The following is a 27,702-nucleotide window of genomic DNA, read 5'->3' on the forward strand; positions in this document are numbered from 1 at the left end:
CAATCCGGCGCAGCAAGAATCGATTTCACATCCTCATTTTCAGTGTGACTCACAGGGCCAGGCTCTGCTTTCATTTAAACTTTAACTTTTTACAGCTGTACAAACCATGTGCCTGTACTAAATAATCTCAGTGAACAATATAAAACCTGTATAGTTATAGAGTTAATGACTAATACAGTATGCATCAGTCCAACAGAAATACGGATACGGAACTAAGTGCAATCACTTATACAGATTTTGAGACAGTAATGTACACATTAAGACACGTTTCAGGAATGAATTTGATTGCTGTCAATCAGTTGAAACGGAGTGAACGTGGTTTGAGGAGTGATATGCCTTGATATACACTGGATCTAAAATGTGTGCTGGTGACCACTTCATTTTCTGTAAGAGGATACATGGCTTTTTTTTGCCTTCCAATTGACCAAGATTAGGTTTGCTCAAATCGGCTTACGATCTAAATGAGAATATTATGTATTAAAGGTGGCTTTTTTCGTACAAATAGCCTTTATTTCTTGGTGGAATTAGATTTGAAGTAATGCTCTGCGAAGGTGTTTTGAAAAGTGTACTTGTGCTTACAGTTGTATTGTAAGAAAAAGACATCAAATACAAAGCACATGGCTAAGAGAAGTCTTAGCAGTTTGCTTTTCTACTGACTCTATTGCCAGAGTACAGAGAGTTTTTCCTCCTCTTGCATTCAGTCTTTCATTAAAAAAAAATAAAAGCAAGCTTACCATGTTGGTGAGAGAATGGTGTGAATGAATCATTTCACCCACTTTTCACACATTCATTCATACTCTTGGTGCTTAGCAGCAGCATCAGCAGTGGTCTAATTGTATCCCGAGTTTTTATCCTGAAGTACAAAACTACATGTAGCTTTGGCTGTCATAACTCATTTTTAACTGTATGTCTTCATACGTTTTTTACATGTCTTCATAATTTTTTTTTGACATATCAGAGTATATTTAGTTTATATTAAATAGTCTGGTAAAGCCGAGTACTGGTTGATTTGTACTTAATGGCCATGTGAGTCAGCACTGTAAAACACATATGGAATGAATCTTGACCTCTGCAGTCAGTTCTTGGTGTGTAGGAAGTATAAGCTAAGGCGTGTACTGTGAGCAGAACAGTTCTTGAAAGTGGAAAAGATAAGTTTTAGAGCACTATCACTCCTCTCATTTCATTAGAGGATCCTTATGATCTCACATTATTCTCTAGGTCTATGTTTAGTTCCTGTTGAGTAGAACAATGGAAAAGACTGAATGTTCTTTGCCCAGTCAGTAAGGCTGTTAATTTTTAATTTGATTGTTTCCTCGAACTTTATTGGTCAAATTGAGTAGTAAAATGTGATGGTTTATTTGTGTAGGCCGCTCTGTTGCTGTAAAACAGGCCTGTCCAAACAGGGCCCTCAGTCTCACACAGAATGAGAGCCTTGTCATTTTCCCCTCCACCCTCCATCGTGATCTCTGCTGGGAGGGAGCCTTGATAGTCCTTTAGTCATGTCCCAGACAGGAAGCCATTATCTGTGCTTTATTGAACCTGTTGTTCCTTTACAATTGACAAAATCACCCCCCCAACCAAAAAAAACCTTGCCCCAGCAAACGAGGCCCTTTTCATTTCAACACTCGCATATGGTAATGTGTATGTGGGCTGCACAAGCATCCTGCTTAGTCCACTTCTATAACTGTCCATTCAAAAATAAGTCCAGGGTCAGTAAGAGGAGTTATCACCCTCCCTAGATAATAGATTAAGATATTATTTACATTTGTGTTTGTGTTGGCCAGCATGCAGTGTACGGCCTAAACCTGTAATTGGAAAAGCAGCCTGACAAGTTTTACAATCAGTTGTCCTCAGTGAAAAACAGCATTTCATGCTGCACATAGTGCAAAAATATAATCATTTGATTCATTACAGTGTAGAAATAAGAACACATGTTTAGAGAGTTTGCTGTGCCTCATCTGCTGAAAAGTTTCAGTGTGTCAACTCACTGGCTATGACCTTGCTCCAAATATTAACATGGCACATTTCAATGATCTGTGTCAATATTTAGTATTTATAGTTCCATTAAAATATATTTCTAAAAGTTTGGCTTTGGTCTTGTACTTAAAAAGTACTTCTATATTTCTTTTTCACCTTTCATTTGAGTGAAATATACAGTGCCATGAGTTTCAGAGGTTTATAACACAATCCATCTATAGCCGGTCTGATTTGTTAAATAGTTTTATACTATAATTATAGGTTAAGGGCCGAAACTGTTTCGGCCTATTCTCAAACTATTCTGCACCCAATTTCTTTGAAATAAAGTAATGCTACTGCATGGAATGTACACAGTTGGGTAAGAGGGATACACTGTATATTATAAATAGAAAAAGAATAGCAGATACATTCCTTAAGAAATAAATGTGTGTGTGTTCTTCCTTTTGTGCTGCTGTTGTCAGTGGGCTAGGCAGGGTTAGTGAAGCCTTATCTAAGGAAGTAACAGTCTGCCCTTATCTGGTTTGGTACAACTGTTCAACCCACCTGCCAAGAAGGGCGGAAGCCACTAGGCTTTCCACCCCCTTTGCCTGTGGTTTTAAAGTCTCTTTTCATGTCTGGTGATGATGCTGAACTTTGACTCCAATCAGAAACTGCCTGCTTCTAGAACAGAAAACTTCATGAAGATACAAACTCATTTATCATCCACACCCAGCACAGTGTCATGTTCAGTTAAGAGTCAGCCAGCCTTGTTATGGCAGTGTACTTGAAGTTTTAGGGTTAAAATTGTGTTACTTTGGTATGCAATTTAGTCTTTAGTATTATGCAAATATCTTTCATGCTGGAGAGTCTCTTCATAGAAAATTTAGTTTTCCTGGACATGAAGATAACTGAATTATACAATTTAAGTGAAAAGTGAGAAAGAAGTCGCCCTTTTACCTTTGTTGAGTTTGTAGGGTCTAAAAAAAAAACACAAGCGTGCAGCAGCCCCACTGCTGAACCACCAGGCCTCTACTCGGTGGCCACAAATTATATAACAGACTTTAAAAACTGTTTCCTCCCTGTCTAACATTTGCTGTTCTGTGGAGTTCTAAGGCCTTTTATACTTCAATTTGAGCAGGCATCCAGTGCCTTCACAGCTTTGGAGAGGTGCTTGGGATGGCACAGATTGTGACTATATGATGTGTGAATGAATGGAGGGCTGGAAGCTCCTACAGCATGTCTCACACCATTTCCTTAAACATGCTTATGCTGCATTTGTGGTGCCTTGTAAGTGGTAATTTGCAAGTTATAATGACATCATTTCCCATCTCAGAAACAACATGGATACCACCATGAGAGTGTGTCTTTGTCTGCTCTGTCAGAGCCTGCAAAGCCCGTAAAAAGCTTTTTTTTTTTACCGCACTGTAAGAGTTACAAGCCTTAGTGGCTATGGGTTCTATTCCATTGTAGTCAACCTGAAACATTCATGCAACATTGTGACTGTAATTGCAGCAAAGCAACAACAGCAGACATCAGCAAGTAACTTAGCAACAGGCTAGCCAGCAGACAGTGGCGAGTAGTGTAAGGGCAAATGTTAGTGATAATAGTGATGATCATTACATTCTCAAAAAATTGATTAGGATGTTATGGATTTGAACAAGAACTGCGTCTGTATATTAACTAAAGCCAATTGTGCTATCAACTCATTTAAAGTAAAGAAGAGGAACTCTATACTGTTAAATTGTGCAGCCATGTTGGTTTGTTGGTTTCACTCGAAAAACAGGCAGGAAACTGGCAGTTGAGGGGTTTTTTTCAGTAGTTCTAACCTGTTCTGGTCAGGGAATTACAGCCAAGTTACAACCTCGCATCAGTCAGCAAAGTGCAGCTGTTTTATATGGAAAGAGTGTTTAGTTTTTGCTGTTAAAAATGAGTGTTTAGTGTTTGCTTGTAACCAGCTTCCTACATTAAAAATCAGTTTAAATCATAATACTGGACAAAAAAGAAAAGAAGTTCAGTATCTAGTATTGCAGTCATGATGCTGCCATTTTATTTAAGTGGACAATTACATTTTTAGTTTCCGTCTGTTCCAAAATACTATGAATACTCAAGATGAAGTTTGTGTCATATGTCTCTCAAAAGCAGTTAATGTCAGAGGTCATGTGTTGTGTTGACACACAAGCTGATGTAATACTGTAATTTTGTGTATATCAAGGAAATGATACTGTTACTGATTGATTTGCACATTGCATTACACATTGATATAAATGTGCCTGGAACTGTTGGGGGAACAATTCACAATATACACAGTATTTATAATTATGTAATATACATAATTTTTTTTGCAATTATGCAACAAAGTGTCTGACATCTAAATTGACACTTGCAGAGATTAGGTGTGATGACCCTCCAAGAGATTTTCTTGTACACTGTTTTTTTTCTCTCCCCACGGGAAGTTGTTCTTCTGAAGCCTTGGGTACTGTTATCACAGGCCAGCCTTTACATAGTAGCTTGTTACAATGTGCTATAAGCAGTTTTGTGATATCTCAGGCTTTTATTTTGAGGATTGGTCCAGGTTTGTTCTATGACTCTCTCCAATATTTTGTCCACTGGTCCACTTTCTCTAATTCCAGACGAAACAAAATAGTTTCTTTTAGGCTCTTTGGCTAAACGTGCAATAGCATTAATTAGCTGTAGATTCAATACCGACTAAAACTGCCACTGAAACTCACTAAAAATTTTTCTATTAAGAAAAGTCAAGCAGAGCTTATCATTAGCACATAGTGGTAGAGAGGCCAAATCACAAATGTCAGTGGAGTTGTATCCCAGTCAGATTTTTTTTTCTGTGTGTCTGACAGAGTGTGTACAAATTGTACTGACTTTACTCACCATTCCAACATCCTCATGTGACAGCTCACATGTTCACTTGTCTGCCAACATCTACATGTCTTTCAGCTGCACAGAATGATGGGGTGAATAACAAAATTAACAGAATAAAATTTCTACTAATGGGGGAAATTGATTCTTGGCCAGTCATTCAGCTCTAAATGTAGCACCCTACTTACACCTGAACCGTCGTAAATTTCTATCTGACTGTGACCATGCTTTTTAAAAGGTATGCCGGATATTCCAGGGTCATGCATTCTTAGAATAAAAGGTGCTTTTCAGGGGTTCTTTGGATGCGTAGCAGTTCTTTCTTTGTTAAAGTGATCTACTTACTAGGAGTCTTTTCTGTGAGTGTAATTATTACCTTGCATTCTCCATAAAAGCTTTAAGGGTTTCCCCAGGGTTTCAAACTTCTGACCTATTCAGAGTTCTAAATGGAACCTAAAGACCTTCAGTTAGTCAGCAACATTAAAAATGAGCTTCCTATTGTAGGTGGCTTGACCTCGGTTATCACGACAATCTACTTCTTCTGGCGCTCTCCAATGCACCTCCTTTAGATTTGGCCATTTCTTTGTACTGTTTTTAGACGATTTTTTTAGGGCGAAGTTTTTAGGGCACACAAATAATGGCATGAAAGGTTTGCAGGTATTAAATATGCTTTTGTTGCCCTGTGTCCCTACTGGAGCTGAGGGCTCCTCTGCTGTGCAGGAATTCTGGTGTAGGTCCTTTACAAGTCTTAAAAGACAGATCCAGTAATAAGTGTATTTCACATATACTAAACACGTGAATAAAACAGGGTGACATTACATGTCCTTAAATCCAAAATCTTCTCTTTTTTACAAGCCTTTTTCTATAGATACATCTTTCTAAATGAGCATATGGAATGTTAAAAGCATAGGCATTTGTATAGGCTTCAGAAACATACTGGTGTTCATGTAGGTGGATCAATGTGAAGGTACACAGTCACTGCACTTTTCATGGTAGGTTGATCTCTGTCTCTCTCACATACACTGATGCACATGCACCTCCCACTGCATGTGTGGGTGTCATTGGATGTAGCCTTAGCTTAAGGTGTAGGTGTGTTGGACCTATGCACTGTAGAGATCACATATACTCTTTCACACTTATCTTGAGATTGCAAGAGAGGAATAAAGCGAGAGAGGCAGAGGGGGAGGGAGGGAGGGAAGGCGGGAGTGAGAGAAAGAAAGAATATAAGGATAGAGAGCGAAAGCAGCACTGGGCTGTAGGCCGGCGGCTGAAGGCAGAATGGCTGCCTGCCGATGACTCATCCTCCACCGCTCGCCATGTTTGTCAAGGAGACTGAATCATTCGTCGTATGTGAGAATAGCTGAGGCTTTGGTTGTGCACTCCAAAGACTGAAGCTCCAGCGCCCATGGCCGAGCACATCCTCCGTTCTTTGTACTGCCGATGCCCTGAGCGACACCACTGGATGCACAGAGATGAATGAGAGCAGCCGGTAAGCCCTGTCACGTCTGGTTTTTCCAGATTGCTGTGTGATTGACTGTTTTTTTTCCTCCTCCTTGCTGCCTTGGTTTCTTTCTTCGTCTCCTCCCCATGCTGCGGCACTTGTGGCTGTCTGTTTTGTTTTCCGTGGACAGAGAGGACGGTTTGGCTGGATGCTGTTCTGAATTGCAAGATTCTGGCGTGTGGGAGTGTGTGTGGGTGTGCACACACGTGTGGGTGATCAGTGCCATGGTTTGCAAGCTGAGGAAGGGAGCGTTGTGGGCTGCATTCAGTGCCTCCTACAAACACACAGAGCACCATGAAGGTTTTTTGGGTGGATTTTTGAACATATAGTGCGCCTACAGTTACATAGAGCATCACGTAACCATTAAAATGATCAAAGAAGCAAGGCAGTACTGACCAAAATGTCCAGACATTACTCCAACCACTTAATAAGAGAGGCAACATCTAAGCGGTTTAAGCATTCAGCATTGGCTTTATGTAGATAAAGGAAAGAGAATGACCAGGAGTTTGAAATAACACATCATTTCAAACCACATGTATCATTCTACTCATTTTTTTAAACAGCCTCCCTACAAAGGAGTGAGTAGGTTCAAAGGTGCTTCAGGTTCCCCTCCTCCACTGGCAGGGCTTCAGAACAAGCCTACTGTGTTTCTATGCAGCCATCTACCACCTTCTGCCTAATCCACAAACCGAGCACACGCCTACTTACCCTCAGCCTAGCCAGACCAGAAAGAGTCATTAATTGCTGCTTGCCATCTTTAAAAGTTCTCCATAAATAGATGACTAATACCCATAGCATGTGATTTTGTGTGTTTTTGTGGCATTTGGTGCTATTAGAATACATGATCAGAGATCGCAAAATAGCTGTCTCCAATGTTACCCCTCTAATGACCCTTTGATTTTAGAAACTCTAGATAACAATATGAGCTAATCTAAATTCCGGTCGATTTCCTTATATCTTCATACTTAATTAATCCTAGAAATATATGTTCTACTGGCTTCCAAGATGACTGGGTTAGTTTGTAGTGTTCATTGTTAACTTGGTGTAGTAGTGGCAACTTTAATAAGTCTCTGAGAATGGGTGCAGTCAGGTGTGCTCTTTTGACCTGGATGTCCCCTGATCATAATGTAATAGGCACAAATATGGAGGGAAAATCTGACAACTTCCACCTTGACTTCTCCTTTCTCAGTACCTTTAACCAGTAGGCACATACATGAGAATCTTCTTCCAGCATGTACATGGGGAAATCTATGGTGTTTACTGTCATTTTTGCATTTCAGTGGAACAGCCTCTTATAGTCATAGCCTGGTCACTGAAGGTAAACCTGGCAGCAGAACAACCTTATTGGTTGTGGTGCATTCGGAAAGAACCTCTGTGTTGTCCCTCTAGACGTCTTTATTCCTCCTTCCATGGTTAGTCAGTTTATTTGTGTTTACTGGAATTTAGTGGTCAGCAATAACTACTTTTATGATGTAAGCAGCTGATCTAGGTTATTTCCTATTAAAGTTATACAACTGGGCATTACAAACACTCACTAGGAACTTTGCTAGAAACATCTATACACCTAATCATTCATGCAATTGTCTAATCAGCCAATCATGTCACAGCAGTGCAGTGTATAAAATCCTGCTGATACGGGCCAGCAGCCTCATGTAATGTTCAGGTCAACCGTCTGAACGGGGAAAAATGTGATCACAGTGATTTTGACTTTGGAAGATGAGCTGGTATTGGTATGAGTATTTCTGTAACTGCTGATTTTAAGTCTTTGAATGTCCTGTGCACTCAGGATGTAAAAAAGAAATAAGTACAATGAGTAGCAGTTCTGTGGATGGAAATGCTTTATTGATGAGAGAGGTCAATGAAAAAGTCCAGAAAGGCTGAAAGAAAGTCTAGAGAAACCCAAATAACCACTTTGCATTTGTGGTGAGCAGAAAAGCATCTCAGAATGCATCAAACCTTAAGCCTTAAGCTGGACTGCAACAGCAAAAGATCTTGCCAGTTTCCACTTTTGTCAGCCAAAATCAGAAAGCTGAGGCTGCAGTGGAGTCCCAAGATCCAACCTGTCTTGTGTCAGTAGTTCAGGTTGGTGGAGGTGTTGTAATGGTGTGAAATGTTTTCTCTTACTTTACGGCTGTTAATACCAATCGATCATTGCTTGAATGCCAACTATTTGAGTATTGTTGCAGACAATGGGCATCCCTTCATAACCACATGCTTTCATGTCACAAATCAAGTCGTCCCAAACTGGTTTCATGAACATGGCAGTGGAATATTTCCAATACCTTATAGAAACCATGCCACGGAAAATTGAGGCAATGGGAGTCTCTACCCTGTATTAATATAGTGTTCCTAATACAGTGTATAAATCACTTTGTTTGCACCTTACATTGGGCATAACACAGGATAGAACAACTGTGTTAAATGACCACAACTGTGTAATAAAACACAGACATTCTAATGCTAGAGTATATTGCAAGCACAGTGAGGAAGATGTTCACAGATGTAACCTGCCATTACATTTAAATCATAAGTAAATGAATGAAAGATCCCATAAGGAATATATAATGTCTATCATACTCACTTGGACTTCCTGCTTGTTGCTTTTATAGATTTGTGAGTGTTTCTGCAATTAAATGTATATGAAATAGCAGTGTGTGACTGTCACAAACACACATACACACAATGAAACACTTAACAGCCTGGGATGGAATTGAACAGAGGGAGTCATGGCTACAGATGCCTTTGTACATTTTCTTACTCGTGTGTGTGGGGCATGCTCGTGCAAGTGTGTATGCGTGATTTGCATTCGTTGAAGGTCTGTAACACTATAACCCCCATTTTTTGGTGTCACATCTCAAATAGTTGGTGTCAGAGAATGCTAAATGGGAATGCAACACAGTTCTAAGCTTTGGAAAGATTAGCATCACTGTCAGGATATGTGTCGAGTAACTGCGTAGCTCTGAATGGCTGGAATGCTAGTGGATTTGGCCTTGTGTGCCATGCTCAATGCTGCAGGGCATTTAGACAGCTTGTATGTTATTTATGTTTATCTTTGACATGACCTTCATGTCAAAGATTTAAAATATCTTCCCATGTTGATGTATATGGATAGAGGCAACAGAGTTAAAGCTGGCAAGAGCAGTGTGACAAACAGCAAAACATACCCAATGTAAGCCTGAGTAAAATATTATCTCGTATGTCCTGTCATTTTTTTAATTGATTGATGTGTGTTGCTTGCGTATGCTCACTGGATATATATATCGGACTCTATGACCCAGGGACATCCCTTCTAAGGGAAGTGGTTAAGCTGTGAAGGTTGTGAGTTCAAATCCCAGGACCACCAAGCTGCTACTGCCGGGCCCCTAAGCAAGGCCCTTAATCCTTAACTACTCAGTTGAATAAAGTGACATATAAGTCTCTCTGGATAAGCGGGTCTGCCAAATGGCATAAATGTCTTCTAGGTTTTACCTGGAAGTATAAGAAGTGCCTTTTTCATAATGAGGTCCAGCCAATCACTGCTGTTACTGAGAGGACTTTGCATTTCAATGAAACTGTGTTTGAATTTAGTACAGCTTTCTGCATGCTGCTTTATTTGGTGCTGGCTGCAGACTCGGCACTGTCCATTACATGATCGCTTTGTATCTTTGTCTTTTTCTTTGTGCCTGTCTCTGTAGATGTATATCTGTTTTTGTATATGTCTGTTCTTCTGTCTTGCTGCTTGCCTGTTCATATCTGACTACAAGGGTAAAAGGTTCCCAGCATTTAACTACAGCAATAAAGAAAAATTAAATTTTATTTAATATTGAATTTTTGTGTTTTGATAGTGAAAGGTTTTTTATGTAATTGCACTGACATAAAAATATGTTTATAAAGTACAATGAGAAGGGCTGGAAATTATTTATTCCACTGGGACATATTTATAAGTCATTTAGTATTACTTAGAATGACCTTTATTGATGCATTACTAATGCGTAATTTCCTTGTTGTCTATGTCCCATTCAATTTTTGGCAGTAAACAGACTACACAAAAAAGCTTTCTACTAAAACTTTTTTAAGCACACACAGAGAGAGAGAGAGAGAGAGAGAGAGAGAGAGAGAGAGAGAGAGAGAGAGACATGCCAGGGTAAAAGGACACACTTTAGATTGTGTTAATGGCTAATGTAGCCTTGCTCCAGTCTGCTTCCCTGCAACATGGTAGAATGCTTGCATAAAGGATTCATTACGTAAAATATGATATTACACAAACTGTGTTCTGTCCTTATATCACCCTGTGCATTATGTAACAGTAATTTAGTGGCTGGAAATTTGATTATCTTGAAAAGATAAACAAATTCCTATAATGAATTGTGGCTGTGTTTGTAACTTCCATTGAGATTTCTTAAGAAGTCTTAAGATGACGTTCCACCAAGATTGTTTAGCGGTGTCTAATGTAAATAAATGTTTAGTTAAAAAGGCTGAAAGGCTAAAGAATGTTAAATAACACACTATTTTGGCTGCATCAAATCTTGTGAAGCAATGGATAAAATAAATGTATTTAGCAAGCAGCCGAGCACACTCAGTACTGTCATGCTCAGTGTTGAACATCATCTCAGGCCTTGTGCTGTGGTAGTGTCCTGTCAGTGGACATCCGTCAGTGGGTGAGGGGGTGATGGCTCCAGAACAGAAGATGAAAAGCGGAAAGAGAGGTGTTTTGTGAATTTCTACATCACAGATGGGACGGATGACTCACTTGGACACACACACACACACACACACACACACACACACACACACATATATATATATATATATATATATATATATATATCGCTGACATTTTCTCTCTGTTGGCTGCATAAGTGACAAGTGCTCCAAGTTCTGTTATGTGTCTATTTCAGTAAGGTTTAATTTAGTAGATTGCCATTCACTATGGGTTCCAAACAGAACTAACTGAGCTTTCCTCAAAAACAAGCTTTATATTTTATTATAAAGAAACGATAAAAGAAGTGTGCTGTATACATGGCTTTCTTAGCTACAGCATAATTGAAATGGATGAGTTTGAAGTGCCTGTGAAAATGACAGAGGACGGTGTGTTTCCGTAGTTTCATATTCTACTTTCTCAACAGGTGTTTTGCCAAATTGCTTGTCTTGCCTTCTTTAGTAGACCTTTATTGCGTTGGATTTTTGGCAGCAAGCATGGTTGTGAACGTGACTAAAATGTTGTCATATTTTTTGTTTTCTCTGCCTTTAGTGAGCATGTGTGATGTGTAGGTAGTTCTGCGAGTGGGTGTATCAGTACAGTTACTTTCTCACCCAGACCATAAGAGAGGCAGGATTATATTAGCAGTGTTTCTACAGTTCCACTACTTCTTAGTATTCATAACTTTTTTTTTTTTTTTGCTTCTAAGCCATTTCCAGTGAGCCAATACTGATGTTTAAATGGTATATCTTTGAGGTGGCTTTGACTTAGATGAGAGCAATCATTTAGGATTAGACACTGGCTCTCAAGCCAGCCCTTCAATAGAAAAAAAACCCAAAACCCTCTAAATAAGAATTATCAAGTACTCAAGTAATAATTTCTAATTTAGCGCAACATTTAACAAACATTTTTCTTCACAAGAGGTACACATTGCAAAAAACATGCTCAAGGACCTTAAGGAGCAATATAAACTTGTAACTGAACTGCAGGTTTCATGACACTTCTTGTAATCTACTGTCTATTTGCTCTTCTTCACCATCCCTTATTTTCAAAGACATTCCTGATCTTACTCCTGAGAGCTATTAGGGTCATTTTCCATCTGGTAGAGGTCTGTCATACCTCATAACTAACTTTTTATTCCATCAAAAGATAATCTAACAAAAACCAAGAATGTGATGGATTCTGGGTAAATAACTGCAACATTGTTCTTAGAAAATGGAAGCCCTACAAGCTCCAAAAGTCGCAGTTATATGGGTGTTGCTTTCAATGGTACTGATATGAATTAAAAGTAATGAATATTCCTTTCACCATAATTTTTTTTCACAGTCTTGTATAGCTTGCATAACTAGTGGCTATCAGTTAATAAGTAGCATCTTGTGTGATAAGCCTCATCCACTCTCAGCTCATTTTAATTTTGTGGAATTTTATGTATCAAGCTGTATTTTCAGAGCTGACAGTATCATGATTTATTTCTGACCTGTGTGAACACATCACAGTAAGTAAAAAGTGATTTTTCAGTTTTCTTTTTATGGCCATTTTCTTCAGAAGCATTCTCATAAAACTCAAAAACTGCATTTTGTGAATCTCCTATTCTAGCACATCACAAAGGTGTTCTATAGGATTCACATCTGTTGACTGGGAAAACGACTGAAGAACTCTGAACTTACTGCCATGCTCATGATACCAGTTTGAGATGATTTTTGCTTTGTCACATTGTGCGATATCATAATGAAGTAGCCATAAGATGATGTATAAACTGTGGCCATGAAGAGATGCACACAGTCAACAACAATACTCAAATAGTTTGTGGCATCCAAGCAATGATTATTGGTAAAAACAGACCAATTGTATGCCAAGAAAACATTCTCCAAACGGTTACACCACCTCCACCAGCCTGGACTGTTGAAGCATGGCAGGTTGGGTTCATAGATTCAGGCAGAGCAGGCTACATTTTTTACCTGTCCAGCTAAGGTGAGTCTGCTGCTTCAGATTTCTGTTCTAAGACTAAAAGTCTTAGAAAAAAAGTGGTGTTGTAGCACATCCACCTCCAGGTTCAATGTGTTGCGCATTCTGAGATGCCTTTATGTTCACCACAATTGTACAGAGTGGTTATGAGTTTCTATAGCCTTTCTGTCAGCTCAGACCAGTCAGGCCATTTTCCACTGACTTCTCTCATCAATAAGGCGTTTCCATACGAAGATCTACTGCTCACTGGATGTTGCATCATTCTGAGTAACTCAAAAGACAGTTGTGCGTGAAAATCCATGGGGAGAAGCTGTTAGGAATCCTCTAACTAGCCCATCAGGCACCACCAATCATGCCACATTCAGAATCACTGAGATCACTCTGTTGCCCATTGCTGGTTAATGTGAAAATCACCCAAAGCTGCCTGCCCATATCTGCATGATTTTATGCACTGAACTGCTCCCACGTGATTGGCTGATTATATAATTGCATGAATGTGTAAGTTTCCCTAACAAAGTGTTAGTGTATAGTACTGCCATTAGTTCTCTGTAGTCCTTTTTTTTAGTTTGAACGACTAATTGATTGCTTGATCATTCTGAGTCATCCCTAAGTGAGACTGTAGTCAGACAGGCCTTACCTCTTTCCCATCACTCTCTTTATCTGTCTATCTTCACTTTCTCTCCCTGTCACAGTCTAGTTAATTATTGAACACATTGACTTAGGTTACCATATAAGGCTAACTCTTGGCTTGCTAAGCATTACAGAGGAAGAACAGGAGAGAAGAGTCGCTGAGCTGTTTGCATTGCTAAGTCGAGTGAATGTAAAAGTAAACTGCACCCAAGTCTTTTGACTAGTTCCTGTGCAAATACACCAAAGGGAGCTATTTTCTTCCTTCTGTGTTATTGTCTCTAGGCCAGGAGTAGAATTTCCACTCACTGAGTTCGTATGGTCACTCTCAAACTAACATGCTGTCTGTGTTGATACTTGATTGCCTCATTGGAATGTGCGACGTAACACAGTTGCTCTGTTTTGTTTTGTGCACAGTTCTGGATGAATACAAGTGGGTGCAGAGTTTGCCCTGCTCATTCACTTAGTGGCAGAAATATCCCGTTCCCACTCTCCATCTAGTAGAGGTCATGGTGAAGGGGATTTACAATCATAAACTTTATTTCCAAAAGAGGAATTTTATCGAGTTTGTCACATTAATTCACATGTGTGTAAATAGTAATTGAATGTACCTGCATAGACTAGATATTTATTATTCAAATGAATAAACAATAAAGTTCATATAAATGAACACAACTTAAATTCCAGCATGTTACTTACTTATTGAACTTACTGAGTTATAAATACTGGATGTGCTTTCAGCCTCAGTTCTAAATATTGTCATTTAACAACCTCAGAACCATTCACTAAGATGTTGATTCATATTGGTCATTGTGGGCGTAATTTTGCACATCGATTGAATAAACATATACGTGTTCGTTACTTTGATCATTTTTGCTGTATTCATGCTAAAGTACATACTAATTTTACTTCTTTATACTCAATCTTTTTCACTATATTAGTTATGGGAACCTTCATGTAAAGCGATATAAATTTTTCTTAGTCCTATGCCTGTGAAGTATCTGATATCATATTATATCAGAAGCCTTGAGTGACTGTTGGTTCTTTTTACTATAAATCTCAACTGTTTCTCTCTCTCTCTCAGTGACAGTTACATCGTACGTGTCAAAGCTGTGGTAATGACCCGGGATGACTCGAGTGGGGGTTGGTTAGCGCAGGAGGGTGGAGGGCTCAGCCGAGTTGGTGTCTGCAAGGTGGCACCTGCTGAGCTGAGTGGCCACAGCGACTTCCTCATCCACGGAGAGCGGCTCAAAGACAAGCAGGTAGAAACCTGAACCTCCATTGTTTCACTGGGTTCACTACACCAGCACTATGCCTCATGCTATCTGTAAAGCTTCATCATTTCCATTGCCCACTGTAGCGTGACTGGTCTCTGCGCAATTTGCTACCTCATTATTACAGTGCTAACATGCTGGTAGGATGTTGGTGATGGGTGGTGTTGCTTTGTCTGCCAGGTGGTTCTGGAATGTTTTGTGAGGAAAGATCTTATCTACACCAAGGCCACACCCACGTTTCATCACTGGAAGGTTGACAACAAAAAGTGTGGCCTCACGTTCCAGAGTCCTGCTGATGCCCGTGCTTTTGACCGAGGTGTACGGAAAGCCCTGGAGGACATAACAGAAGGTAGCGTTGTAAGAATAGAAACACAACTTTCATATGTTTCATTCTCTGTAATCTACAAAAGTGGTGAGGCTAAGCATTGGTTGCTGCTCTTACACTCCTGCCTTAACTAATTACACATTAACCGTGATTAATATTAATAAGCTGAAATGGGTGTATTAGAAAGGAAGAGAAAGGACAGCATGACCAGGGCCCATTAGTTTACATTTCATACACTCTGATCTATACTGCTTCCATTCTGAATTGCTTCTTCATTTCCACACACACTCCTGATTGGCCTGACTACTGAGTCAAGAATCCTAACAGGCTTGCGGAGAAGCTAAATGGTGACCAGCTGCAAAGAGTGCAGAAGGCGCATGTTGACAATGTGCATGCAATACAAGCCTTAGAGATCTGCTCTGGAATAGCCACTCAGAGTTAAATTTCATCCTTCAGCGAACAGTCATATGATCAGTTGTGTGTTTTACCCTCCCTCCCTCCCTCCCTCTCCCTCTCTCCCTCCCTCTCTCTCTCTCTCTCTCTCTCTCTGTTTGTCCCTTTGTGTGCATTCTCTTTTCCGCTGTCTTTCCATCCCCCACCCTCCTTTACTGCCTCTAACAGACAGGATATGTGAGGTTCTGTCCGGTCATGTCTCTCTTATGTGTGTGTTGTATTTTAGGTTCCACAACTTCCTCTTCAACACTCCACAATGAAGCTGAACTTGGAGACGACGATGTTTTTACAGTAAGCCACATTTTACCTCTCAAACACACAAAGTTTGCCAGTTCCAAAATAAAAGAACATCTTTTGTCCTGTTCATGATAAAAAAAAAAAGCAGTTCAACAATATGAATGCTTTGCAGGGTAATTTGTTATTATGTTGTAATCAGATTGTTTGTGTGTGCTTTAAGTGAACCAGAGAGATTGCAAGGTTAACTTTAACATTCTCTCCCACATAGTTCACACAAGTCCATTTCCCTCCATCTGTTTTTTCCTGTTTTTTTTTTGTACTGTCTGGTTGTGTGTGAAGCATCCCAGAAAAGGCCGGGTCCTTGTGATATTTTTACCTTGCAGAGGCTGCAGTGGGAGAGGTGGCCCTTTGTTTCAGCAGAGATAGTGGGAAGGTAGCGGAACAAAGCGCAGGTTTCCTGTAGGTTTTTAAAATTTTTATTTTATAGATTTTTTTTTAATTTTTTTTTTTTTAAGAATTCACTTTTCTGTCCCCGTTTTGGTACCAGTCACTGTAGACATGGAGCAGCAGGCAGGGTCAGGAGGTGACTTCCTGCTCCCCTCTGTAAAACTATCATTAGCAGCTGCCTTCTAGCTAACTGCCATCCTGATTTACTGCAGCCTGGGGTTGGGGGAGAGGGAGGTGGAGGGTGCAAGGGAAACCTCATGGCTCCTCTTTCCCTTGCTGTCTGTCTCACTTTTGAGCCAAAACCAGTGAATTGCTCAGCCAGGCACCCCAAACTTTAAGGGAAACTCAGTCCACAGTTCTTTCCTATTCTAGGAATTTACACATTTAGGACAATTCTCTTGAATCAGAACCGAGTGGTTGGGAAAGGGGATCGGCAGTTAAAGCAATATGCTTGAGTCACTTGTATTTTTGTATCAGATTTATTAAGATGCTTTCTTTTTTCCCCTGAGTCAGAGAGCAGATGATGGTCTGTAGAACCTCTGCACTTAGCTACATTGGTGCATTTGAGGCTGCTTATGACCTTTCCAAATATTGCTGTTGGGAAATGCTGTTCCAGATTTACAACTCCAAAAGATTGTGTATTGAGGGTGGGGGGTCCTGGGTGTGCATTCCTCCCAAATTATTTCTCCTGAGCTAACCTATACTTAACCCCAGACTATTTTAGTTCATTCAGAATGGGGCAGAGGAGTCATTCAAAGACTGTTGAACTGCTTCCAGTTAACAGGGTGTGTCACTTAAACACACAAACACACACACACACACATTGTAGGAGGTCTAGCTATTCACACAGGAATAACAGTGGCCTTGAGAATTGATTATGTGTTGTATTTCCTTAGAAGCAGAGCAGAGGTCCTTCATTCTTTTAGCTCGTGTAACCTGTGCGCTTAGCCAGGGTGGGGACGTGTGCACATGCCTTGCATGGTTCTGTTGCATCAGCCATAACATTAGCGTGCCATGCAGGAGAAAACGGGAGAAAAGCCCAATGCTGCATGAGTCACCTACAGTGCACTCAGCGGTCGAGCAAGCTGATCCACCTCACACACTGTTTACAACTCCTCTCTTTCAAAGAATGTGTGACAGGTCAGTCCTGTAGAATCAACATTGTTCCACACAAAGGTGGTGCTTGTAGATGTTTGGTAGATGGTTCATTGTGTTGCTATGGTGTATAGGACAGATGTGACTTTTTATCAGGACAGATGATCCATGCTGTGGAACACTGAAAAGTCTGAGTCAGAATGTGTTGTTGCAGTATAGGGTGATAATGTACCACAGGAAGATAAACACAATTTTAAACCACAATTAAAAACATGTTAAGAACTTTGAAAATTTTCACCTTCTCATGTTCTTAGAATCTTGTTTCTGAGTGTTGAATTGAGGTGTGTTTGTGGGTTATATATGCAAGTTCCATTGCTGCACACAGAGTGATTCAGGTTGGGTTGGTAAACATACTTGACTATTTGAGAAAAAGGCTGTGTCTCTGACTCTGGCTGCCTGTTGACTGGGGGAAAGGGGGGGGTGATTGACAACTTCCTGTGCTACAGCAGCAAAGCCCAGGCGAGAGAAGGGCCTCACTGTTTAGGGAGCTCACAGCCAGGGCCCTGGAGGACACACAAAGGAAGTGGGATATGAAGGACTAACAGTCCTGGGCAGAGGGAGGGAGGAGAAAAGGGATGGAATCAGTGCTTTTTTTGATGAGCCCCTTCATTCGTCCCTCTTTTACCCATTCTCCCCATGGGTTGGTCATCTGTTTTTTTGTGATGGCACTTAGGATAAATCACACTAGAGAAGCAGGTACAAGTATTAGATATTTTGCTTTAGAGTGCAAGAATAAAAAATATACATGTATGTTTGCCATTTTCCAGATTTTTACAGTCTCTTATTCCTTTTTGAGGCAGTTATAATACATGTTTTTTTCTTTTCTTTCTCTATTTCTCTGGTCCGGGCTTGTTTTATGAACTGTTCTTGCCCCTACAATTCCTTATGGGGTCACAGAATCTCTCATGGTGTTCATGTTGGTCAGAGTTTAGATGGTGTGGTCCGGTGTGGTTTGGTGCTTCAGGCTTAGCTGCTCTGACACTTAGACTTAATGAAGGGAGGCTAATTTGTGAAATTTCCCAAAAGCCTACAGCCAACCACCCCCCGCCCCCCAAAATATGTTCACCCCCACCCAGCCTTGCCTCCCCACTCATTATCTCAATGTCCTCCCCCACTGCGCCACTGATTGCGACTCATTAAGACTGCTGTATTTGCTGTGCTTGCTATGAAGGTATGCCTTTGAATTGGAGTCAAGCCACATGTGCCTTTTGAAGTCCCTCTTTATCTATACCACACCACTAACTTTAGAGCCCTTTGATAAGATGACTGATTTTTTTTTTTTTAAGAGGTTAAGCGATTTGGTTAAATTTGCTGTGTCTGCTTTCCCTCTGTCCTCTCTCCCCTACTTTGTTTTGTTCCCACCCAGTTGCAAGCTCTCCATCGTCTCCTGCTTGGACCTGGCACTTTCAGGCCTGCCTTGTAAACATTCGAAAGGCTCTGTGTTTTCAATTATCTCTAGCAAGCCTGGTCCAGCTATCCTTCTAAGCATATTTTTAAATCATGTTGGCTCAGACTCTTGGCAGCGTTGTGAGGGACGCCTGTATTATTTTTGGCCCACAGTTCTGAGGGCTTTACGTGAACATGAAGGGGAAGCATGGACCATGCTGGCTTGGCTGATGCTTTGGGTTGGAACCTGGAGAGAGAGAGCCCAGTACAAACACTCCTGTTCATATTCAGACAAACATGGAAAAAGGAAAAGATCAGTTTGTGTGGCACTTCAGCAAACCTTCCTCTTGTACTGAGACGATTTTATTTTAAGCTTGCTGTCTGTGAACTCTTCATGTGAGTTGGTCCTAAAAAGAGACATTACAAAGCCCCTTTGACTAGCTACTTTTTTGCGAATAGTTATATTTACCCAGTGCTCAGGTCTATGTAAGAGTAGACCAGTGAACAATATACTTCATTAATACCACACCAACATTTTACTCAAGTCTAATATTTGTGTAGGAGTGCATTTGGCTGTATGCAGCATTCAGGAAGCTGTGTTTGCGCATGCAGACGCTTCACCTGGCAGGTGGTGGTTTTGGAGGCGGTAGTGGTGGACGCAAGAACTGCAGCCAAAAAGGAAGCTACACATCCAGAATCTCAGCCACTGATCAGCAGGGCTGTGTCTCAGCCGACTAGCCTGTCTGTCCGCCTGCCTTTCTGTCTGTCTGTCTGCCTGTCTGTCTATCCACAGGCAGCTGGCTGTCTGTACAACTCTTATGTCTTGTGTCTTGCAAGTGTGTCAACGTTTTCATTGGAGAGCAGCCTGGGAGAAAAAGGGCTGCATTGCTGTTCACATTTTGGATGTGGGACCTGTGGCAAGGCTGAGAAGGGAGGGAGGAAATAAGAGAGGGAAAGGAGGACCATGTCCATTGACTCTCAGACAGCTTGAAACGGGGCTGTGTTTGGTGCCTCTCTTTTGCTCCTACCTGGCAATGAGTGTGGCTGCTGCAGTGCTGCACAAATCCACCCTCACTTCCCTCCTGCTTGACTTCAAACACACACACACACACGCACATGCTGGAGTGTGCACAGTAACAAATACATGGTGTTACAGCACATGCCCTCATCTGTCAGGAAGCTGGGCAAAGTATGCATAATTAGTAACTTTTTCCCTTGGTCATGATTTAGTGTAATCACTTTATGTGGTCACATTAATCGAGCTCTTGAAAGCTAATTTGTTTCAGAGGCCCTTTTTCATCCTTCAAAAAAAGAGCTGCCTATAGTATTTTCCTCCATAGATCTCTGCCTGGTGATGTCATCGGCTAGAGCTCTGGGTTTCGTGTGTGATGGCCAAAAATTGAGCAGCCTGTATTCATTTAGAGCTTCTCTAATAACAGGGAGACTTCAGAACAGTTTTTACAAATCTTGTGGCCTAAGGGCTTTTTTGGTAAATTGCACACTGAAGTCAAGCAACGTCTGTTTTACTACAATGACGTGTGTGTGTGTGTGTGTGTTTGTGTAGTGTATTCTGAATATCTACAGAACTGTGCAGGCCATGAGATCATGGAAAACTGCACTTAAACAGCACAACACCTGCCTGTTTGGTGTCTTATCTTGTTTGGACCACACAACCTCTTCTTCACATTACTTTGCTTTCTGTATTTACACCTCAACCTTTACTTCGCACTGAACTTTCCTGATCAATAAACTGTATTTTTGATTGAACCTTCCCCTCTCTGTGCCACAGACAGCCACTGACAGCTCATCCAACTCATCCCAGAAAAAAGAGCAGGCCATGCAGCCACTGACCACCTCCACCTTCTATGAACCGCACCAGCATCACCATCACTACATTCTGGGTCATTTCCATGAGCAGTACAGAACCTCAGAGCGCTACTTTCTTGACCAGGTGGGTGACAGCACCCTCCCCTTTTACATGTTCTGATTTTAGTCTGACTGCATCACCTATTTTAAAATATTAATTAGAAAATAAACATAACTTATGTCTGTCGTGCAGGCAGCACCCAGGTTGGCGAGGCGTGTCAGCTTCCTAGATGAGGAGGAGGAGGTTGTGCGCATAAACCCACGCGAGCGTGCTTGGCTCTCAGGCTATGAGGACTACCGGCATGCAGCAGCGCGTGCTCAGGGTCTCGACTCATACGTGCACTTCGCCAAAGGGGATGCACCAGCCAAACATGACTACAGCTATCCGTATGCACAGGGCTCGGAACTGAGCAAGGGCCCTCACCGAGGCTCTGGGGGTAGAGCTGTGGTTTCTCAGCCAGTCAGCTTCAAACACAAGGACGATGAGGAAGAGGGTTTGGGTGAGAGGAAACATTGTGTCTACTGTGGTGTTTTTTTCCGGCATGAAGAGAACGGCCGTGGTCGCTGCCCTGATGCTCCAGACCCGGCACGCTCATGCATTCGACGCTTCAGCTGCATGTGGTGTGCAGATAGCCTGCTCTACCACTGCATGTCCGATCCAGAGGGTGATTACTCTGATCCCTGCTCGTGTGACACGGCCGACGAACGTTTCTGCCTGCGCTGGCTTGCCCTGCTCGGCCTTGCGCTGCTCGCGCCCTGTCTCTGCTGCTACCCGCCGCTGCACGCCTGTCACCGATGTGCCGTGGCCTGTGGCTGCTGTGGCGGAAAGCACAAGGCCGCTGCATGACCTCTGACACTGATCCCACCCAAAATATCACATGTTGACCGCACCCAGATAAATGGCGGCATTGAGGAAGGCAGCAGGAGGCAGGAAGAAAGTTCATTGTGTCTTTTCAGTTTCTTTTTCAGTCTGTCTCAATTCCTTCTCCAGACAGACAAAAAGAAAAAAAATGGTGCATTTAAATGGCTTGAATATTTTTTCCTTTTTATATAAAATGAACATGTGTGTGTGTATATATATATATATATATATATATATATATATATATATATATATATATATATATATATATATATTTTATATTTTATATATATATATATATATATATATATTTTATATTTTATATATATATATATATATATATATATTTATATATATATATATATATATTTATATATATATATATATATATTTATATATATATATATATATATATATATATATATATATATATATATATATATATATATATATATATATATATAATGTATATGTATGTATGTATATACATATATAATGTGTGTGTGTGCGTATGTGCGGCGTATGTGTGTATGTGCTTTCCTGTGTATGTTTCCTTTTCTCATCTTCTGGATGTTCTTTTCAGTGAAAAAAGAAAGGCTCTTGTTTTATTTCAGGTGGCCCTTTTGGAGCCGTCTTGTTAAGCATTACGTATGCAGGTACTTTATATTTTTACACTGAGTTTTAGTTTCAAGAACTTGAATTCTTTATTTTTTAATGGTGCGTGCACTCAATTTCAGAATCAGTTGTTTGATTTTGGGTTTGTTTGCCATGGCCAGCTAAGTGAGTTTGTAATCTATCTTGAAACCCTCAAAACTTACTAAATAATAACAGTGAGATCAGCTCGAGACACTAAACCCATAGTGAGGTTCACAGTGTGCGCTTGATTGACTGTGTGTGTGTGTGTGTGTGTGTGTGTGCGCATAAGTGTAATAGTGCAGAAGCCTGCATGTGTTGTAAAGGAATGAGAACATTGTATTACAGCATAGTATTGTTGTTATTGTATTTAAGCCAAATTTACATAAGCTGCAGTGTGAGTATATGTAAATACTGTATACTCATATGTACATGTTTAAAATTGATTATTATATCCACAACCACATTTGTGGAATTTTTCCTTTTTGTTGATTAGAATAGTGGATAAGGAGCTCTTTTAAATGTCCATGATTGATATCCAAAGATTGTTTATTGTTGTTGTTGTTTTTTTTGTTGTTGTTCATATTTATTTTCATAGTCCAATTGAATCACCAGCCAAAGGGAGAAGGAAATATGGATATAGAGTTTGAACTGGAACCCTGGTCATATGAGAGAGTTAGAAGGAGCCCAGTTGGAACAGTCTATATTGTTCTTGGACTGAAATGCATAAAGCGTATCTGTTTCCCCACTCCGACATGTGGCTTTAAAACTTAAAAACTAGTGGAAAAAGTTTTCTTTTTCTTGTTTTCAAAGCAGATCCTGCTCTATAGGAAGCTTATAAGAACAGGATATCTTTTAGAGGGACATTTGCCAAAATGATCTCTAATGTTACTCAAAGCCTTAATTTTGGTTTAAAAAAAGTGATGGCAATTTCATTGTGTCTGCCAAGATGTTTACTCATAAGACAGACGCATCTTTGTGAGTTCTTTTAAATCAAGAGAAAGTGAAGAATATTTTTGTAATCTATCAAATATGATCACATCAAATGAGCCTTTTTTAATTAAGAGAATGTGTTTAAAAATTTAGAAGGACATAGTAGGGATAAATGGCATCGTACAATCTGTGAGGCAGCTCCGGTACATGTGTATAGTCTGTCTCAGACATTATAACCTGCTCAACCCCGTGAATGACATTGAAATCATCCAGTCACTGTTCATCTATATCATGCAATGAAGAAATACTATCTGGTTTAGCTAGGAAAGCTGTATGTGCACGGTTATGTCTTTGAATGTAAATGGCTAATACTAATGTTTGTGTTTAAACCATAACATTCAACCTGCTCGTGGGAGTTACAGTCTCAGTCATAGCGTGTATGGTGTTTAGTACATTACAAACACAACTCTGTCTCACTGAAAATGTAGAATGTTCGTCAGTACATGGTTCGGGAGAGGAGTGTCACTGTATCCTTCATCCACAGCACATCCTTTTTGGCTCTCCATCAGCTTTGGCAATACTGAATAAACATCATCCTCTTCACTAAGAGCCCGGGATACCTGTGGTTTAAAACAAAACAAAACACAAAAAAAGTGAAGTCTGTACATCTGTCACAGTGCAGTCTTGCTACTACACACATTTTACATGTTTTAAAAAGTGCCTGAAGCATATTGTTATTCTGTCTCCTTGTATACTAAAAAGAAAGACAAAATAAACCCTATTGTATTGATTAGTTTTGTTTTTTACAATAAGAATTTTTACCTCTGTAAAAAGCAAAAAAAAAAGTCTATATCAAGTGTATGATGTACATTTTTATTTCTATTTTTTTTTTTATTGTTTCTAACATGTATGTTTCAATGAAGCTCTTTGCTTTTGAGAGGACAAAAGAAAGAAAGTACTTTGTAAATACAGGTAGATCATGTCAGAACTACCAGAAGTGTGGCCTGGCCAGTAAGTAGTTCTACATGTGTGTCCTAGCTCCCAATAAAAATAAAACAGAAATACAATTATTGACTCTGGCCCTGTGTTCATGCTGTTTGTCACCAATGCTGTCACAGTTTACAGGCGAGCTGCTTGTCCTTGCATAACCTACAATAGTGAAATACACATAATCTGAGCCATGCTTACAAGCATGGTGTCCTTACATAGAAACTAAATCTATACATCGTTGCTGGAGTACATGCTGCTTTCTGAGAACCATACCTCATGTAAACTGCAGAAAGGACATTAACGTGTTTTTTTTTTCAGGATGTTTCTGAAAAAGCACATGGATGATTTTTGGGGAAGGCGGGTGGAGAAGGGAAGAATGTCACCAAAGCCTTGGCCTGTAATGCAGCACGATGACTGCAAATAGTATCAAACTCCACATTTGCAAACATTTACGACGTATTTTCTCATAATGAGCTCAATTTTTTTTTATCTTCCTGCTTCTTGAAATAAAGCTGTTCTTTACCTCTGCTAAAGCTCTCCTGCTCCCATCTTAAGCAGAGCTGAGCAACGTGGCCCAGATGCTTTTTTTCCCTTTAGGCTTTAAAAAGAAATGCACTACATTTCTGTAGCAGCTCTTGTTTTATGCTTTATCAGAGCCTGTGCTCTCAGTCAGACACAGGACACACAGAAATGGCTAGAAAGATGTAAGATGCTGTTGGCTGGTTTGTTTTAATTTTTTCTGTCTTAGTCTACAATGCTTTGGAAAGTAACACATCAAGCACAATCTAAAGATTCGGCCCCACATTTCCTGTCTGGTGGGAGTGGAAGACAGCTGTCTGAACTTGCTTCCTGTTTGCCTGTTTGGACAGCTTCTCCACCTGTTGTTTACGTCCTGTTGCGGATGTTGTGCTTTGTTCGTTTAGACCCTGCTGCTGCTGCTGCACCATCTGGTTACTCGAGGCCGGAGGTCACTGTCTGAATATATGCACTTAATTTATGCATACATGTGTCTTCTTTCTTAAAAGCTCTAGAATACCTGTTCATTTGAGTAATCTTTTTGTTTTTGTTTCTGCTTTCATTCAGTTATTATTGTTTCAATGAATTTGAGTTCACTTTTAGCTCTCATTGTTGTTGCTTGTCTGTAAAAATTAATGGCTATCATAACTGGTATTTTTATTGTTTACACAAGATTCAAATTCAGTTGGCATTACCAACTGTCCTCAAGCAGTCATCTGATGTGGTACTTCCTTCTTTGAGGTGTCTCTTTCTTGTGGTCTGCTTTAATGGAAGGGAAGACTGTGGTAAGCAATGTGTACCAGGATGTTATTGTGCACAGATAACACTTGCTGACCCCCATATCCTCTGCCTAGATTGGGAGGAGCCCCTGCTTTCCCTTCTGGTCAGCAGAAGCCAAGCCAAAATCTACTTTATCAACCCCATCTCTGGCTGCCTGTGGGCATGGTGGGAGGCACTGCATGTTCACAGAGGAAGAGAGAGGGACTGCAAGGTTTCCAGTCTCCCCAGTCTGGCCACACATTCATGACTAACCTTGCCACACAAAACAGCCTCTATACAGCCTCTGTGCTTTTCGATTTCTGCTTGGTTTCCCCAGAAGTTGCTTCCAGAAACTAACAAAGTCTGGTTTGATCTGCACTGTTGAGCTCTTTAGACCCTGGTTCACTTAATGCATGCTATTTAAAAAAAAAAAAAAAAAAAAAACTTGTTTGCGCAGGCCTGCTCCAGCCAGCTTGTGGTGTAAAGAGGCTGGGGACCCTGCTGCAGAGTGGAGCTAGACTACATGTGCTTAATTCAATAAGTACTTCCTACATTTGCATTCACATTTACGACATTTAGCAGATGCCCTTTTCCAGAGTGATCTACCAAAGTGATTTGAAGTCTCTATCAGTGAATACATCAATAATGGTTTGCTAGGTCACAGACTAAACAGGATAAAAGTGCCTGTTTAAGTATTCAGGGAGAGGTAGGTCTTCAGCCATGGTTTCTGTGACTGAATGCAGAGGTAAACCTGCCATTGAGTTGCAATAGTCCAGTTTCAAAATGACAAGGGACTGAACAAGCACCTGAGTAGCCTGTGTGTATAAAAATGGGCGAGTCCTTCTGATATTGAAAAAGAAACTGACATGAGCATGTCAAATTAGCAATGTGCAAGGAAAAGGACAGTTATTTATCCATGGTTACCCCAAGGTTGTGAGCAGTGGCTGAAGGTGCTTCCTCAACTTCAAAACCAAGAATTCCAATTTTTGTCTCTAATATTTATCAGATATTTCTCACTTTGGCTTCACATTTGTGTTATTTGTGTATTATTATTATTTGTGTCAAGGCATACTTACTTTTGACTCTTAAGTTGAATCATGGAGGACGAATGAATATGAGAAGGTTCAGCTCACTCTCTGGACCTCCTTCCCTTTTTACATTATCCCACATACAAACCCTATAGAGGATGATGTCATTTTTGGGCACAGTTAAGCCGCATGTGAGAACTTTGCTATGTCTCCTATTCTCCTAGCATGTGCAATAGTGTTTGAGTGAGCACAAGGTTTCATTCCCTGCCCCCATTTCCACCAAAGCCTTGCACATTTTCTAACTCAAACCAGGCAATAATTACAAAAACAACAATAATTGTTAGCAAGATCAAACTTGGAGCCCATCAAAGGATTTGGGCTTTATGTACAGCTCAGGGCAGGAGGGGGGGGTGGTTTTTAACAGATCTTATTGGGGCCTAATTTAAACGGGCCCCGGCGTGTCTGCCTGCCTCCCTTTGTTTACATGGCTGAAATCTGAAACAAATGTGAACATGATACCCGTCTGTCCCTTGCAAAGCTCCCGACAGTGCCTCCGTGTTATAGGACTTTGGCAGTGTACGTTCACCTCCCCTTCTGTTCTACACATCTCTGCTCATCAAAATCAACGAACAGACATCACAACCAACTCCAAACACAAGATTTCTGTAAAATGCTATTGACCCAGGCCCAGAGTAAATTAACTGTTTCTGTTTGTCTTTTTAAAAGGAATGTCTGTGACACCAATTAGCCATTTGAGCACAGCTCATCAAAGCACCATGAACATTTGCATTATGTGCAATCTTGATATTCTAGCAGTTACATTATGGTTTACTATCAAAAAGAATGACACCAAGATGTTCCCATTTTATTGTCATGTGGTGAAAAAATGTACACTTTGAAATCTTTTGTACATTTAGCTGGCCTCTGGATTTTAAAGGTTGCAGACTGATTAGTTCACTAGCTTTTGATAGGAAAAGTAAAGTGTGACAAAATCAGTAATACAGAGCAAGATATTACACTTCAGTGGCTTGAAATACATACATGGAAGCCTATGTTTAGAAGTTTTTAGATATTTTTTGTCAGTAAACAAACTGAAAAAAGTGATCCTCACATGGACTCCAGTAAAAAGTCTGTGTAGTTTGAAATGTCAGTAAATGCCTTCTTCCAAAGAAAGTAGAATGTTCTTAGCCATGTTTGGTGAGAAAGTGCCCACTGCAAATATACTGCTCATGACACTAAC

At 40.3% G+C, this 27,702-nt stretch overlaps 1 protein-coding gene across 2 annotated transcripts in view; it reads left to right on the plus strand.

Annotated features, from left to right (window-relative positions):
- The window catches only part of spred2b (sprouty related EVH1 domain containing 2b), a 24,648-nt gene extending 2,841 nt beyond the window's left edge, over positions 1 to 21,807 (plus strand). The window contains exons 1-6 of one of the 2 annotated variants that reach the window (XM_058386425.1): positions 6,140 to 6,316; positions 14,683 to 14,860; positions 15,053 to 15,221; positions 15,877 to 15,941; positions 20,665 to 20,826; positions 20,935 to 21,807. In XM_058386425.1, coding sequence (XP_058242408.1) covers positions 6,300 to 6,316; positions 14,683 to 14,860; positions 15,053 to 15,221; positions 15,877 to 15,941; positions 20,665 to 20,826; positions 20,935 to 21,588 — 1,245 coding nt within the window. In that variant the 5' untranslated portion in view covers positions 6,140 to 6,299 and the 3' untranslated portion in view covers positions 21,589 to 21,807. Of the gene's footprint in view, positions 1 to 6,139; positions 6,317 to 14,682; positions 14,861 to 15,052; positions 15,222 to 15,876; positions 15,942 to 20,664; positions 20,827 to 20,934 lie in introns of those variants that run through there. The other variant, XM_058386424.1, reaches the window with a different exon arrangement.
- Positions 21,808 to 27,702: the final 5,895 nt, after the last annotated feature.

This window comes from Hemibagrus wyckioides, linkage group LG03 (genome assembly GCF_019097595.1).
Source record: "Hemibagrus wyckioides isolate EC202008001 linkage group LG03, SWU_Hwy_1.0, whole genome shotgun sequence".
Lineage (NCBI taxonomy): Eukaryota > Metazoa > Chordata > Actinopteri > Siluriformes > Bagridae > Hemibagrus > Hemibagrus wyckioides.